Here is an 18,142-nt window from a genome sequence, read left to right on the forward strand (position 1 = left end):
TGTGCCTCGGATGCTGGGGTCGGCTCCTCGGTGGGCTTCGGTCCGGCTGCTTCCCCGCTAGCGTCGTCGGTAGCGACTGTGATCTGGCTCATGACGGGGACAGCTTCTTCGTAGGTGTTTTCCTTGGTGACGACCGGGGCGGCTTCCTCATAGGTGGTGTTTGCCTTGACATCGACCGGAGCGGCCTCCTCGTAGTTGACGTTGCTTGCCTGGGTAGCGGCCGGGGCGGTCTCCTCGCAGTTGACGTTGCTTGCCTGGGCAGTGACTGGGGCGGCTTCCTCGCAGACGGTGTTTGCGGGGACATCGGCCGGAGCGGCTTCTTCGTCAGTAGCGTTGTTTGCATGGGCATCTTCCGGGGCGTTCTCCTCCTCGGTGGCAGGTGGTTGGTTCTCAGCTGCTGCTGCAGCGGCGACTTCCTCCTTGGCGTCTGGCTTCTCGTCTGTAGCCGCTTCCTCGGGGGCGGCTGGGGCAGCTGTCGGGGTGTCCTCGGGGGCGGCTGGGGCAGCTGGTGGGGCGTCGGCGGGGTCGGCTTCTCCGCCCGCCGCCTGGGCCTCAGACACGGTCTCTTCCTCCTCCTTGTCGCCTTCTGGGTTCTCTTCTTGCTTCGGAGTCGGGTTGCTCTCGCTGGCTTGGACGTGTACGTAAGTGGCGTCGCCAGCCTGTCCGCCATCGGAGGACGAGGGAGGGTTGTTCTGGTTATCTTGAGCCTTCTGCCGTGTGTGGCGGCGCAGGCCCTGGAAGTTTTAGTACAGGAAAACTTGAAAAGACTAAAAGTCCTACCGTCACCATATGCTGTATAGGACAATGGCTTCTCCATTTCCTTTGCCCTTGGGCCACATAGTTCTGCAAGAACAGATAATACTAGGGGGGGGGGCGATGGTCTGATATATACTAGTGCATTGTGAGGAAATTAACTTAGAAAGTAAGTACAGAACAAAAGAAAATATTTCTATCGCTACGTGCAGTACTGCTTAATCTGCTACTGCGTAAGGCATGACGCACCTGTCCAGGCGACTGTCCCTTCATGAAGAGCCGGGTGATGGCCACAGCGGCGCCGACGATCAGCAGCAGGGGAATGGTGATGCCGGCAACCACCCCGCCCACGTTCGTGTTACCTGCGCCATGCTGCGGGTTAAGACACGATAGAACGGTTAGATCATATGTCCTGTGTGCGCGTGAGTGTGCGTGTGTGCGCGCGCACGTGAGTGTGTGTGTGTGTGTGTGTGTGTGCGTGTGAGTGGTGTCTGGTGGGGGGGGGAGAGAGATTATGTGTGTGTGCGCGCGCGCGCCCGCGTGTATGTGTGTGTTTGTATTCACATCAGTTTTCAAGCAGGCTGTGACAGAGCCAAGGATCTTCATGACCAGACCGTGAGCTAAACTTTGTACGACACATGCACTGACGTCCCAAGAATGTGACTGGGCCCAACCGGAACCTACCTTATCTCGCACACCGTTCTTCGACTTGTCGTTGCCATCCGTAGGGCCGCCAACAGTGCCAACCTTTGATGCCACCGACCCTGCCACCGTCTGGTTGTCCACAAACCCCATGGACACATCCTCAAAGAATGTATCCACCTCGGTCGGGGACTGGGTGGTGGGTGGGGTTTCAGAGGTGTGGGCCTCGGTGGTTAAGTCCTCCTCAGTGTACGTCCGCTCTGTAGACACGGCCGTGTAGTTGTGGACTTCTCCCGGGACAGAGGTGGTGGTCTGGTATCCTGTTGAAAAACAAAAAAAAAATCGTCGATTTCAGACTTCCGGGAAGTATTTTAGGTTTTTACGGCTTCTAGATTCACCCCATTTCCTGTGTCTGGCATTTTGACCTCCTGTTATTCCGCCTTATACCGCGTGCTGTAAACCAGCTCTGTCCGGACAAACAGACAGACAAACCCACAACTCTGCCACCCCACACAATACTTTCGTAGCCACAAAATAATCAAACTTAATATGGGTTGACTCACAGGTTTTGCGCTGAACATCCTGACAAAGTATTAGTCATAAGTCATCAAGAAATTTGACTAATGCGAGAAAATGTGGAGCATGGTGATAAATGAGAAGAAAGTGATCACGACCTAAATTAGCTAAGGTAAGGTACTACTCTTCCACTGGTCGTGACAGAGGAGGCAGGTGTAAAGTACATGTATGTACAGGTTATTGTACCGTGGTCTTTTGATGTGTACGATGAACAGTGGACCACGGATTAACTGTGGCCGATTTGTAAGACCCTTGACCTGGCTTCCTGTCAGTGTTCCCGACCTGCCTAGTATATGTCAAGGTAATTATAAGGACAGTGGGAGGAAGCGGTGGTGGATAACTAACCTTGGTCGGTAGGGTATCTGTTGTAGACCAGGAGAAACCCGATTCCTTCAATAGCTGCATCCGATCTGGATTTGCAAAGGTCAATGTCAAAGTTCAAGGTCAGTGATATCCAGGCTAAATAAAAATTAAAGGTTATTCATTTAATCACTCATTGCCTCATTTAGTGTTTGTTAGTTGCACCCCCATTCCACTAGAGGCTGCGACCGCTGAGCAACAGGTTGCTCAACGAACTTAAGCTTCTTAGACAAAGAACAAATGTCTCACACGTTTTTCCTTTAAATCATACTTTTGCATCGTGTATCATATAAATATTCCAATTATAAAATCAAGGGTGACATAATTCCAATGTTGGTGGCTCAGCGGTCGCCCAGCGTCGTTCACGACAGCAGCAATTGCTGGCTGAGCGCTCCTCGTGTATTGTATTGTATTATGGCAATCCAAATAAGATTTTTTCACAAAGCAAATCAAACTGATACGACAAACTGGCCTTGCAGGCTTCGGCAGCAGAGTGGAAATTGGCCAAATAGACAGACAACATGCCAGTGGAGTAGCCTTCTTCGCAGACTTGTTGGGCGTCGGCGTTATTTTTTTTTTCTGTGTGCGACGCGAGTAATATGCCGCGGAGGGACGATTTTGCTGCCGAGGGACTTTTTGCCGTGGAGAGAAGGTTTCGCCATCAAACCTTCTCTCCACGGCTAAAGGGGTGTGGCAAACTGTGCTTCTTTAGTGACCAACTCCACTGGCATTTATCTGTCAATTTGAACAAAATTTTTCCAGCCGCCCCCCACCCCCCAAGGCCTGGCACAGGGGCTAGCGGAAACACATACTTGAAGATGATCTCGAACTTGGAGCCGTTGATGGGATGTTTTGGAGGCAGCATTTTGTTGCAGTAAGGACCCATGGTCCGCTTACTGTCCACCGTGATCATCGTGTGGTCGTAAGAACAGTTGTCAGACATCTCCAAGTCGAAAATCTCAAACTGGATGTAGGCAAGCCTATTGAGCAAGGAGATATATTGTGGTTAAAACTATGTATGGTCGGTACTGTGAAACGTTGTAGTTAAAATTCATTTTTAATGCATAGTTAATGAGCTGCTCTAAGCTGAATTAAGAAAACATGAATAAATAAATAAGATTTTTGAATCTAAATGTTTGGCTTATTTATTACAGCACAATAAAACACAATCTTGCCCTTATCTTGGAAAGGCGATAGTCACCTGTTGTGCCAATCCTTCCACAAATGCACTACATCTCAATAGATAAATAAATAGATATCTCGTACCTGCCCGGTTCAGTCCGGATGGTCCAGGTACAGGTGGTGTTGTTTGGGTACCGCAGGGGGTAGTTTGGTGTGGTGAGGATGCCAGAACCAGCCGTCAGGTTTCCGGTACAACCTGGAAAAAAACGCGGATCAAGTCAAGTAAAACAAGAGTTCCGAGATCTCATACCTCCATGAAATATGGACTTGCTTTGTCCTCATTAATTATGCAAATAACATCTACATTAACATAATACATGCATAGCGATGCAAACCTTTAAGTAACTTACACATGTTACGAGGTATAAAATTCCCATCATTCACCAATAAGGATTCACATAATTTTCACATTAATTATGCAAATTAGGTCATCATTTGCATAATTGATATCTGTTCATGTTCCGCCTGCCACAGATTGAATAGATTACATGTATAGCAGTACAATTATATGAAACACTGTAATTATAGAATTTCCTCATTAATTATGCAAATTAAGTCCTAATTTGCATAATTTGCATTTAATCATGTACAACTGTCTCTCAGGTACCTACACACCAAAAATGATGAAAATACGTTGTTCCAATCTGGACTTATTGGCTTTAAAAGTTTTTACCAGAAACTAACCTGCAGTTCCAGAACAAGCTGCTAGGGGGACCAAACTTGCGCCACTTATTCCTGACAGGATAAGCTATCTGTCACCAAAAAGTCAAGACCATAGCTTGTTCAGGACAAAAGATACAAAAACCGGAAGTTCTGCTGCAGTACCAAGGTCATCCACCAGGAGGCCCATACTTGACCTTGACCTTTGCTTTCCAAGACTTACCATCATACCAAATATCATCACAATCCATAAAGGCGTTCTGAAGTTATGCTGACTACAAAGTTGCGGAAACACAGACAGACACACAGACACACAGACACACAGACAGACAGACACACAGACAGACACGCCAAAAACAATACCTCCATTTTTCATGGAGGTAATTAAGGACTTGTAAAACAAACGAGTCAATGATATGTCTTCTTTGATGTACAAAGTTTCCAGTGGATCTTTTAGCATTTTCTCACATCCCCTTTCTACTAGATGGGGATTGCTGAGTGACCGTTGAGCGATAAAAACTAGATTTGTGTGACCCTTGATTTTATTTGTTTATTTGAGTTTACTACCAGATATACAAGTGGAAGGGAGGACAAAACAGGTGCGTTGACACCTTTACAAGTTGTCCTCCCAAACAACTTTATAATCAGAGTATGATTCAAGAGGCGGCGATCGCTGAGTGACCAATGAGAGATCAAAATTGTGTGATACTAATGATTTTATATTATATTAGAGTGTGATGTAAAAGGATGATTTAAATGACAACAAGACATGCAAAACGTAAGAAAATTCGTTCTTTGTCCATGAAATTTGTCGAACATTTGATCGCTGAACAGTCGCTGCCTGCAGTGGAAAGGGGATGTAACTAACAGTGCTTGCCTTTTTTGTACTCCATGGTGTCTTGTCCCTGTTTTGGAGGAGTCCTGGTAGTGGTAGTTGTGTAGAGCACCAGGAACCCCTGCTTGCCGATAGACTGGTCTGAGACAAAGGTGATCTCGAAGTGGGTCCCGACCTGTGTTGTGACAGCATTAACACCTTAACACTGTCCAGAATATTCTTGTCACATGATCTGTGTGACCTTCAACTCCCAGATCACGTGACGTCATTTTCAGAGCTGAAGGAAAATGGCGGATGTCATTTGAAAGCTCACCGTACAAGCTGGACGTTCGGTAGTGCGTAACAGTTTGAAATATTCAGAGAATAGTAATGTTGAGATCAGTGACATTATTAGCTCACACACTGTTGTGAGTGCAATTTTGTAGTTCTATTGAGTCTTATGGGAGATATTTCTTGACATATCTGCTTTGGCTCGAATTGTATACTCGCTGTTATGTAACGTTAATTAATAAAAAAAATAGCAGAAAATGTTATGTTTGGTCCCTTCTTTATTCTTCAGCCTCATGGTCACGACCTCACTCTGTGGTGGTCTCCTTCTTCTGGCCTTAGTTTTCTTTGTACCTTTGCCTTCTGTCTGGATCCTACCGTACCTCTATATACAACAATTATCACAATACCGTTGAATAAATGCAGGACATTTAATGTGAAAATATGTGTTAGTTTTATTTACTGGAGCTCACGGACTAGCCACGGGCAAAAATTACTCGCTGGACAAAAAGAGGTTTAGGTACATAATTACACACACAAAAAAAAACGCCGTAATGGAACTGGATCGTTTAAAGAGTTCATTTGCACTAGACGGAAATTAGTCTGTGGGACCTACCAGTAGCTTGTTTGGGGGCATGTTGGCGTCGCAGTAAGGTCCGTTAAGGTTACCGTCCACAGTGATGGACAGGGAGTCGTAGTTGCATTTATCTTTGTTCGGCTCGATCTGCACGGTACCGATGGTCAGTTGGATGAAGCTGAAAAATTGCAGAAACAACAAGTAGGTTTTGAACACATACATGTTTGTACCCATACAAACACACACACCCACACACACATTGGCACACACACACACACACACACACACACAACAACACACACACACACACACACACACACACGCACGCACGCACGCACGCACACACACACACACACACACACACACACACACACACACACACACACACACACACACACACACACACACAAACACACCATGCTTCACTGAGAAGCGAGGAGAAGCCGAATTCATTTACTAGACTGTAATACTAGAATTACTAGACTTGACGATGTGCACATGTATCTCTCAACTATTCTTCCATTGTGACCAGTACTTATCCAGCGGGTAAATATGTACAATAAATATTTCATTCATTCATATATGACTTCAGCCCAGGTAAGCCAACAGATGTGGCGAGTGGTGCCTACCTGCCAGGAGGTGCCCTGACGGTCCAGACGCATCTCTTCTTGTTGGGGTACTCTATAGGGAAACCCGGGGACGTGATGGTTCCAAATCCCCCATCAATGGTTCCCCCACACTCTGCAACAACAAGAAAGCCGAGATTTCAGGCTTCCAGGAAGTATTTTGGGTTCTTCTGAATGTATTGGAACTGTATGATGTAATGTCATGGCGTATTACACCACCTCCTGAATTTCTGAACCTAGCCTCGCTTATGCTGAGGTCACATTTCCGGGCTGTTTCGATTAACGAAAAATGATTTTTTTTAAATCAAGAATATAGGCAGATAGTTCCCATTATTTTTGCGCTTTGTTGTCTTTTATATCATACTTTTCGTTCCATATATAAGACTGCCCGGCCGGGCCCCGGTTTGGAAATGTGACCTCAGCATTACATGCACTTAATTCAATATGGCGCGTGCGCATGCTGGGTCACTAGCAATCAACTGTCACCAATCACCCACCTTGCAACCTAAGCTATTAAGGCAAGCAGACACACAACTCCACAACCCAGCCGCCCAAAACCGTACATGGAAGTAACAGATACAGCGTATGAAACCTTACGTTATTACATAATGACGATAAACTTCGTTACACAACAATGTAATAAGGAACAATAAACATACTATGAGATTAATCTACCTTACAAAGACTATGTTGTATGGGATGATAATGTTCTTTTACAACTATGGATGGAATTTATAACGTTCATGTTTTAGATACATATTATTAGTAAATTTGCTATTTCAATTCTTTTAGAACAAGAATTTCGAGATTTCATACCTCCATGAAATATGGGCTTAATATGTAAATGTAAATTTCCTCTTTAATTATGCAAATTACCTCCGCATTAACATGATATATGCATCGTGATGTATGTTAACTTTTGATTAACTTACAGATGTCCCAAGTATGACATTCCCATTATTCAACATTAAGAAATCATAGAAAATTTGCATAAATTATGCAAACTAGGTCATCATTTGCATAATTAGTATCTGTTGATGTTCTGCCTGCCATAGGTTACATACATTACATGTATGAAAGTAGTATAATGTAAAACACTGTAATCATAGAATTTCCTCATTAATTATGCAAATGAAGTCCTCATTTGCATAATTGGCATTTAATCATTTACATCTCTCTCTCAGCTACCTACACACCAAAAATTATGAAAATATGTTGTTCCTATCTGGACTTATTGGCTTTTAAACATTTCGCCAGAAAGTGCCCTGCAGTTCCAGAACAAGCTGCTAGGGGGACCAAACTCACACCACTTATTCCTGTAAGGAAAAGCAATCTGTCACCCAAACATCAAGACCATAGCATGTTCAGGACAAAAGATACAAAAACCGGAAGTTCTGCTGCAGTACCAAGGTCATCCACCAGGAGGCCCATATTTGACCTTGACGTTTGTCTTCCTAAGACTTACCAACATACCAAATATCATCATAATCCATAAAGGCGTTCTGAAGTTATGCTGACCACAAAGTTGCGGAAACACACACACACAGACAGACACACACACATACATACATACATACATACATACAGACAGACACACCAAAAACAATACCTCCATTTTTCATGGAGGTAATTAAACGTATCAAAATATTTAGGGCATATAATGAACAAGGCATACTAGTATTCGTCTTTAATCAGTTCTGGGCAATATGGGCAAATCTTCTGATCAACAGGTATTTTCTGGAATTTGAATATGTCTGTTTGGGTGATGAAACATGTACGTATCACTATCTTATCCTCGTCTTTTCAGGCTATTGTTACTCGTATACAACATTTATTCTCACCATTTGCGTCTCGTTTGGCGAGGTCAGCATCCTGTACCTCCACCCTGTAATGAAACATACAAACACGACACGTTATGGATCATTTAACCACTGTCCAGACGGCATCTTTCCACTGATGGCGATTACTGACCGACTAGATTTTTGTGACTCTTGATTTCATGATTGAAATAAGATTCTTGATGCAAAATTAAGATGTAAAAGACAAAAATACACAAAATGTAAAAGAAGGCATTGTCGTTCGTTGAGCGATCTGTTAACAAAATGTACCTGTCAACAGTTGTAAACAAACGACAACATGTAGAAGAAGCATCTTATGATAACGGTTATTGTTGCCTAAATCTAATGTAGACAATAAGTTTATAATATCAAATAGTAGTCAGAAATGAAGGAGGGGTACGCATATTCGGATTTCGTCGGGTCATTTGTGGCTGTTTCTGAATTTTGTTAACTTTAAAAAAAAAACAAGGTAAAGCGAATTCTCCTGTGAATCATTTCTAGTTGTTTCATCACAGTTAAAGAGCAAGCAGAAACGTAAATTATTCGGTCTTATTCAAGTAATGTTTCTAATGTAAGACCACGCCCTACCGTTGATAAGTTTACCATTGAAATCATGTTAGCGTCATGATGGTAGTACTGTACATACAGGTGTCTATCTGGGGACAAGGGCATGCACAGTACTGCTTGTTGTCCGTCTTAATCTTACACTTTTCCTGATAATTCGCTGTTGTTAGTATACTTGTTTGTTAGTGTCGATGTTTGTTTATATTTTACGTCACCACCAAAACAGTAGTAATTAAACAAATTGAGTATAAATCAATCAGTTCTATTGTAGTAAATATCTCAACCTTCCCCGTTTTTCACATTTTCGGGACGAGGAAATTTCGACCCAAATGTGTGGAATCATCATCCCATTGACTGACATATATGCGTGGCCTCAGGGATGAAATACAGGCGGACCACGTTCTTGAACATTTTGCCGTGTGTGTTAATGGCGCTCAAATTCGTCGTAGGCCGTCCTAGAATGTTCAAGCAGTCTGTGACAGATTAAACCACAGGCAAAGATCGGAGACAGACTTCTCCGTCAGAAGACAAGCTGAATTTTGAACGACACATCTACGATTGCCCCCAAAATGTCTTCTGTTTGCGATCGTGCGATATACGAGTACGTAACCGGGTTCTAGTAAAACCAGCACTGTATCTGTCTACGAAAGCCATGTAACGACAGTAAATTGAGGGCATTCTTGTGAGTCATAGTTGTGTAGCATTAAGTTGTTGTTGTTGTTTTTGAGACGGAAAACGCTGCCGTCGATTCTAATTGCGGTTGGTTCGGTCATGCTAAAAATCCTACGCCACAAAAAGTCACTGAGCAACCAGCCAGATATTTGGTCTCTCAGCGGTCGCAGCCTCTAGTGGAAAGGAGGTGTAACAACGATATAGTGTTCTGCTTACCTTTGGCAACAGGACAGCGCTGCAAATAGTAATATCCCTGCCACAGGCCTCCAGTCCATCTTGCTACTGCTCCCTGATTTCTCCACGTACGGGAATCGGGAGCTGATTAGTCTGAGAAAAAAAGATTACATGAATTAAACAAGAAAAAAAACGGTACAGTGTGCAGTAGTCACTGTGTCGGCTGGCTTGTCACAGCTTTCAATGTGTTTTTTTTTTGCTGATTTATTTCTAAAATAAATCTCTCTTTAAACCGTGAATGAATGCTCCAAAGATAGTATCATGTTAGATAGTGTATCACCAAGACTGTGGATTATTTGTCACTGATCAATCGATAGGCTAGGGGGCGCTGCAGATTGTCTGGCAATTCACAGTGAATAAAAAAACATCAGCGGCATCGCTTGTTCCACGCAAAAAACGTAGGTAGATGACGTCACAGCCTACGAACGATCCTACGCGCCCATTGGTCACGTATCTGTTCTCGCCAATGTTTGTATTTGAGAGTTGTCAGGACACACTCTGAAGCCCTTTGATATAAAATGGAGCCCATCACCCCTCCCCTCAATAAAATGTCCCCATATTTTACGCCACAGGGCGCAGTAACCACACCCGTGCGAGGGCGGATGAATACTAGTATCATTAAAACATAGAGCTGTTTGTCCCTGCTTCTGGTACGTGTACACGTGGAGGTTTGCAATGGCTTGACAGAATTTCACATCTTCTAAGAAGTGCAGTGATAGATAGAGCTTGAAAGTTTCTTGGAAAAAAAGTAATGGCGGCTTTGGTTGAGCATTTCATCCACCAACCACGCACTGTCTTATCGAGATCGGTTATCCAATAACAGTCCAGAAAATATCAAAGCGTTTCGTCGGGTAGAACCAATGTTTTCACTTTCCACTACACGGCGGCCCGGATTTGTGTTGACCTTGGACCTTTTATAATCGGAATGTGCGCACAATAAAAGTATCATTTAAAAGACAACAATTAATAAACCACACAAAAATTCTATATCTTTAAAATTCGTTGAGCGACCAGTGGAATATTTTGTCGCTCAGCGGTCGCAGCCGCTAGTGGAAAGACTATGTAGTAAAATAGCAGTCTTCTTTTCGCCATTTTTGTTGTACGAGCCACGTTTGATACTGCTGTATAACGTTATATGTTATGTCCGTAATGTACATTCTAACGAGGGTGATATACTGACATATTGACGTCCAGTCCATTTAGTTCTAATATTTCAAAACAGGAATATTGACGAGTGTTTACAGGATGGGTGGGTTGTGACACGTTGTCGTGAATATTCAAACGTTAACAGCGTGTTTCCAGACTAATTTTGTGTTTCTGGGAATTATTCACGTTTTCCGTGTGCGTCACTGTACGCCTACATAACAAGGCACAGGAACCCTCTACATACAGCAAGAGAAAGGAAAATGTACGTGTTTACTGTATGTGGTTTCCTGCTCCTACAGCATACTTTGTGGTAAGTATCTGCTTCCTAATCTATAGCAAGTACTTAACGGAATACAAAATAGATCAAGAAACTGAAGAGTCAGACGTCTGAGATAAGGTCCACTATGTTTCACCAGTGACTAAAAGTGAGGGAGACTCATTCTCGCTCACTGACGAAAGACTCTTCAGAGAATGGTTACTTCCAATTACCCTATTTTGTATCGATATATCACGTAATGTTCTACCTGGATGTCTAAAGTTTATTGCCGTAGAAAGTACTGTAATTTTCCACAAGTTAAATGAAAGCTGTTGAAAATGCCAACTGACGCGAACCATATATGTATATTGCTGATTGATACATACATGTTTCGAAAATCATTTTTCTACGCATCTTTAAGTCTATATTTTGTTAACGTGATGTTGGTACATGACATGTGATGATATATAAATTTGCTGAAGTTGCACTTGATTTACAGACAGGTCTGGGAGTATACAATAATCGATGGTTTAGGACGTATGTATACAATGCGTCTTTTCTTTAGAATGGCTGTTCCTTATACTACCGATGGTACTTGGAAAAGTTTTTCAAGGATGCACTGCCAGGGGTATAAATGTATGTGAACCTGGCGTAAAACATCACCAAATGTGATATGATGTTACTTCATGTGAATATGTGACAGGGAGAATATTTGGAGACGTGAATCGTGAAATGGTCACCATGACTAAGCGGACGCCATTTTGCCAAAATACCCTTTTTACTCACTGACTATTTCTTCGATTCCAGTTAAAACCCATCCACGATTTACACATCATTAGAATTCACAAAAAGTCTTTCCCATAGTTATAAAAAAAATGAAAAAAAAACACCTTTCCCATATTTCCTAGTCACCTTACTTTTTTTCCAGATTTTTCCCATTCAATTCACACGAAGAGCACTCTCATACACTTACAGTGAAAAATGACCTGGTGTAGCAGATATTTTTAGGGTGCAAACCGTGCAATACTACTGTTTCTACAGGTTTGCCATGACTGAAGCTGCCGGTCCTGCGAACCTCACCCGGGCGTCACGGATCAAACGGGCGCCTCTTTATAGTAAGTCTCTCACACGCCTTTTCAAAATGGTGGACATGTTCTAGTCACCAGCCAACTCAACCATGAACTGTGTGAGTTGGCCTATGAGTTAACCGCCATAGAATTACAATTTGCAACCAATGGACAAATCTACATGTACGTACGAGTATCTGCCAAAAACTGACCCGGCCCTCTGATGAAATATTTTCCCTCTTTTGGCCAATTTCTATATTAGGCCAGTCCGCCAAAAGGTCTGGACGAGATCTAGATTTTATGTGTTAGTGTCACCTGCTGGAAAGACTAGTTGTGTAGTTTAATATAATGTGTTTCGTGGCTTTTTGTAAGTAGCAAACAAAAGCAGATGAAGATCAAAACGGCTCTTGCTCGACAATACATGCAGCTGAATGATTGACACAGTCCTTGACCCCGCCGATCAAAACACGGCACCCTAAAATTAACCATTAAGCATTGCGGTAAACATACAGGTTAAAGGTTAATTTATGCACGGTCTCACCCACTAGGCTGTGGAGGAGCGCTCCTGGCGGGTTGGGGGAATATCACATCACCTGACTTCCCGATGGAGTACCCACAACACGCACGGTGCCACTGGACTGTCGAACCACGCGATCTCAGCAGGTAGTTAACCTTTTTAACTAGAATTTGCTCAATGCAAGGGAACAAAAACCTTTTGGGCACTGGACTAAGTTGTTGGGGGGGGGGGCATATGTGACTATGCTAGAAGATGGGTTTTGAAGGCTTGAAGGTTGTATTCAGGAGGGAAGCCCTGGTCAGGAAGAGTGGTCTATGATTTTGGAATTACATGTAGAGATTGGCACTTGGACAGTGTTATGATGTGAGCTAGAAGAGAACCGGATAGTATACCGGAAAACCTACTTGTGTGGATATAACCGTTACACGCTGTCAGTTACTTACTTGACGTTCTATTCCAGGGCCATTCTTCTCTCCTTCGAGTCCTTTGATGTCGAGTCGGACCGGGTGTGTTCCTACGACTCCCTGTTCGTCATCCGGGACAAGGCGGAAAACAGTACCTACTGCAATGGCAACGAACCTCCGCCAGAGGGCCTCGTGGGGCGACACTTCGACCTTACGTTCCGATCAGACGGCTACCAGCAGCACAACAAAGGGTTCTTGATCTCCTACAGCCCTGTGGACAACCTCGACTCAACCACTGTTTCAACAGGTACCATGTTCTCTTTATTACAGCCATCAAAGTCCATCCTAATTTTTCCACGGTAACAGACAAAAAAACTGCTCACAGAACCGACACATTGAAAAAAGAAGTGTGATCTTTCGTCACCGACTGTTTCACATAAAGTGGTCAAACCCAACAAGCTTAAGTCAGAATCTAGAGTCAGTATTTTGTTGTGTTGCAATATTATGTTGCTCGTCCTTGTTTTTTTTCCACGTTACTTGACATTAGCCTATGGACAAGAATTTGCAATAAATTCATTATCTATTATTATTCAAAGCACTTTGGTGGGAGTTAAGTATAAGATCCTTGACTTGACCTGCCTTATTCGGGGAGTATTGATATCATTGTACAAGTATACCAAATGTGGATATTCTACATTTATTTTCTTCAAATACAATGCACAGGGAGGTGGGGCATACTATGAGGCTGATGGCATTACTGATACTGTACTTGGAATTAATCCACAACTTATATGTTTCTTTTATCAGTTGCACTCGGCAAGACTTGGGCCCAGAGACCTACAGAAGTACTGAAAGGTACAACAGACGAGCCGCCTACAACTGCACGCCTGATAGGGAGCATGTTCACGGTCACAAACAAAGGGACGTACACGGACAGAAACATCTACACACGTAACGATAGCAACGTACCTAACACAACCGTACCTTTTACTACTCAACAGCTGCTGTACACCACTAGAACACCCGTGCTATATAACACAACCTCCCCGGTGTTCCCAACACCAACACACTGGCCTAAACACCACACAAACAACACGCTTTCAGTAACACATTATACACACCACGCGGTCCATGGCCAGTCTACCCCATACATACAGAATGTATCTACATGGATAACCGACGCACCAACAGTCGCCTCTGGAGTATCTACAGACAGGCCCGGCAACCCTGAGTTAAGTACCGTGCCATCACGGATGTTCACCGCAAAAGAAACCATCGTCGGCGGTATCGTCATCGGACTCGTGCCGCTGTCCTGCGCCGTGGTCCTCCTGGCGCTCTACCTGCGGAGAACGAGGGAGAGGGACTCGGCGGCCGCCATCATCCAAGCCATCACCTTCATGGACGAGACGATCATTAAGATGGAGGAGTCGGTGGCGTCGGAGGAGGCGGAGAAGGATGACGTCCAGCCGCCGGATTCAACTGGTGAACTGAGAGGTCACACCTGCCCGGGAGGGGGAGATAACACACCTGATGACATGGCGAAGAGCGTGGATACTCAGCCAAAGCCATGCCAAGATCATGCCAGCAATGGAGAGGCTTCGTCACCTGCAGTGTCAGAGACCCAGCTGATTACCAAAGACGCCGTTGTACAATCAGCCCACACCGCAGCGACCTGTAGCGATGAATGGATGTCGTACCACCCAATCAGTAACAAGATGAAGATCAATGTCAAGCACGAAAAGGTCAACAACAGGTCATCACTGGCGGGAAACGACCGACCAGACGAGACGGAACGCGAGCGCATCCAAACGAACGGGCAGGCAGCGAGTCCAAACGACCAACATAGACCAGAAGGAGACCGCGCAGCTGTAAGCCCTACACCACGGGAAGAGTTAGGAGGAACAACACGGGATAAGGCCAAAACGTCGAGAGGGGCGGGCCATAGAAGTACTGGGACCCAGACGGACCACCCTGGTTTGACCGCACATGAATGCGTCGACACTCTATTCATTGAAAACGGGACGACAATGCCTAACAGTACTAGTACCACCGTGCCTCACTGCAGTCTTACAGGAAACGCTTTGGCACTGGACAGAAGATGTCATCATGGAAATGAAGGATCTCTCGTGTTGCAAGAACACGCCTTTTCCACTTTAGAGCAGGTGAAGGAGATGTCTCGGATGTTTAAGGATGATGAGGAGGACGAACTGTGTCGGTGTAGCAGCCTCCCAAGACCCATGCTGCATTCTCAGCCGCCAGGAAAACTATCAACTGATAAGCTGGGCATGTTTGACTCATCACTTGGACGGAGCAACAGCTCTAGTTCGAGCGACACTAGCCTGAACTGCCTCTCGTTCGAAGATGGAAGCAAGTTATGCAGGGAATGGTCCTTCTCCACCATACCTCTCACATCCTGCAAGGGGGCTTGCGGCGGCCATAACAAATGCCGCGTATCTAACTCGGAAGGGTTATATGGCACGCCCAGACGACTGAGTACAAGAGGCTACCCTGATGGGAAAGAAGATGTACTCAGCAAAAAGCTGGATCCTCCCCTTCCAGCTAAAGTCTACCAAAGGAATGTGTACACAAAGACAACCGTGTCCGATAAAGTCAGCCTTCCAAACGGAGATATAGAGGAACACGTGACGGTTTCCAGCGAAGAAGACTACACATCACTGACAAGTCACGACAGCGTCGAAGAAGACGTGTCCATATCTATCCACCATAAGACTACAGAAATCGTCAAGCTATTTGACGGCGGCCGTGGTAGCCCGGAAGTCACTGAGCTCGTCGATAGATACAGGACATTTGATGAAAAGTCGAGGTCAACCATCGAGAGACAGACGACAACAGAAAAACGAAGTTTCCCTACCAGTCCCAAACAGGGTTGTTCAAAAGCAACTGGACACCAATCAGAACACACATCCGCAACTCTGGACCAATCAGAACACGCATCCATCACGCAGACTCTCACACAGGACACCGGGGTGACACAGACCCCAGAATGCAAAAACACGACTGGTGATTCGCCCCATGCGGAGACATCTAAGGTTGTCAAAAAAGTCGTGAAGTTCAAATTTCCTCCTTCAAGAGAACAGCTTCTGGAACAAAAAAGCCGCTTACGGAAAGTAGTTGTCCCTGAGAAAGGTCATAAAAAGTCAAACTGATTTAAGAAAAAATTCAATGTTCTTTACATTTCACAAACACACACACATACACATACACACACACACACACACACACACACACACACACACACACACACACACACACACACAGACACACACACACACACACACACACACATACATACATACAGAGACACATATAGACACAAAAACACAATCTTTCAAATTTTTTTAAAGACATCTGATGTTGTTGAGATCTTAGTTTGAAAGTTCTCCTTGTGATTTTTGACAATTGAATGTTCTGTGGTATACTAAGTATTTTGACCTGATTTGGTGTGGTAGCTTTATATCTGCTTTTACCCTTAAAACGTAGCACCTTCTAGTACTTAATGTATTCGATGTGATCAATGAATGATAATGTGAAGGCGGGCGATGTCCTAGATTGATTGTGCACGAAGAGCAATGGTAAATATAGGAGCAAAATTTATCTTCTCTTTAATCACATTGCAATGACATTATTAGTTCCTTTGACAGGTTTCAACTTGCACTGTTACATAAAGGCATATAACAATTGCGTTTGTTTTACTTGAAGAAAAAAAAAAGCAAGTACACGGAAGGTTGGATCACTGGTTTTTATTTGCTTGTACTAAACACAATATTCTGACATTGTACACCGATTATTGATCATAGCTTCAACGCAGGGTGCAGAGATTGTGAATATTTGTACATGCCCAAAGAATAAAAGTACCGAAATCTCCAAACTAGTCATAGCAGCATCTTTGATAAAATAATTATCTGACTGGAGTGAAACACTTCCTTTTTATTCCTTTCCTGATCTAACGGTAAATTTGACGTCCCCACCTTCTGTCTGCCCTACCCCTCTCTTTGCGGGCCAGATCAAGTCCTATCAAGTAACTCCGTCACAATATATATAGTGTAGATTATGTCATGATTATCATCAGAGGCGAATGCTAATGTTGGTGAATTGCATTATGGAACAATTAAACTGTTCTTCAACTAAAAAATGGATGTTACTCCTCTTCAGTTTTCTGACCCAATCAGATGGCCCACGTGCATAAAGTCGAAAACTCTGGTGAGTCCATTGTTCAGTTGGAGAACAGATTAATTTGTCCCATGATCTTCATCCACTTTGTTTCCTATTGCACACTAGTGCCGCACTAGTTCTTCCTACTTCCACAACAGACTAGCAGTGATGTCCCTATCATGGGACGCTACAAAACTATTCGTCGATGGGCACATATGCACACCAGTGTCTTTGACTTTGCCTCGCATGTTTGTGTTTGATATCATTCATATATCAACAAATTTCAAGACACCTGTTCATTTCAAAACCTCCAGAAACCCATTCCTACAAGTATGCATTGTTACCGTTTGCTGATTCGTGTGCAAAAGCCGAGAATTAACATGACTTCACGCGGCCCGGCTGTGTGCTCGCTAGTCGCCTACGCGCGCAGACATTCATGATTTAATCGCTTGCCATGTTTGGGCGGTTGCTATGGAAATAATGCATCATTAGACAAATGCCAGATGTGCACATACAAAAATACATTACGTTATATCATATCATACAGACTATTGTTTAGATATTTTCAAGGTTTAACGTGTCATGGGAAACAAAATGAGCCAGAGGCTATGGCTCACTATGGGCTCCACGAATTTCTCGTCGGATTTTGGTTTGAAACAATATGGCGGAGCGCTAGGATGGCTGGCAGTAAATCACTCGATTTGGTTCTGTCTAAAACTGACAGTTATGAAACCATATATAACCAGAAATTAGATCATTAAAAACAGTTGCTTTATGGGTGACCTTTAGATTG

At 43.9% G+C, this 18,142-nt stretch overlaps 1 protein-coding gene and 1 long non-coding RNA gene across 2 annotated transcripts in view; one reads left to right on the forward strand and one right to left on the reverse strand.

The window, feature by feature from the left end:
- Positions 1–6,487: 6,487 nt before the first annotated feature.
- On the reverse strand, positions 6,488–9,849 carry LOC109478461. Its single transcript, XR_002140726.1, has 3 exons — positions 9,769–9,849; positions 8,320–8,363; positions 6,488–6,593 (listed from the first exon to the last, which is right to left on the reverse strand). It is a non-coding gene; the product is annotated as an uncharacterized LOC109478461 (long non-coding RNA).
- A 1,247-nt stretch (positions 9,850–11,096) lies between these two features.
- The window catches only part of LOC109478420, a gene marked incomplete at its 5' end in the record, with an annotated part of 10,704 nt that continues 3,658 nt past the window's right edge, over positions 11,097–18,142 (forward strand). Inside the window, 6 exons of the mRNA XM_019779950.1 lie at positions 11,097–11,242; positions 12,230–12,303; positions 12,804–12,918; positions 13,233–13,483; positions 13,984–15,114; positions 15,334–16,323. Coding sequence (XP_019635509.1) covers positions 11,097–11,242; positions 12,230–12,303; positions 12,804–12,918; positions 13,233–13,483; positions 13,984–15,114; positions 15,334–16,323 — 2,707 coding nt within the window. The remainder of the gene's footprint in view (positions 11,243–12,229; positions 12,304–12,803; positions 12,919–13,232; positions 13,484–13,983; positions 15,115–15,333; positions 16,324–18,142) is intronic.

This window comes from Branchiostoma belcheri, unplaced genomic scaffold (assembly GCF_001625305.1).
Source record: "Branchiostoma belcheri isolate BF01 breed outbred unplaced genomic scaffold, Haploidv18h27 scaffold44, whole genome shotgun sequence".
Taxonomy (NCBI): domain Eukaryota; kingdom Metazoa; phylum Chordata; class Leptocardii; order Amphioxiformes; family Branchiostomatidae; genus Branchiostoma; species Branchiostoma belcheri.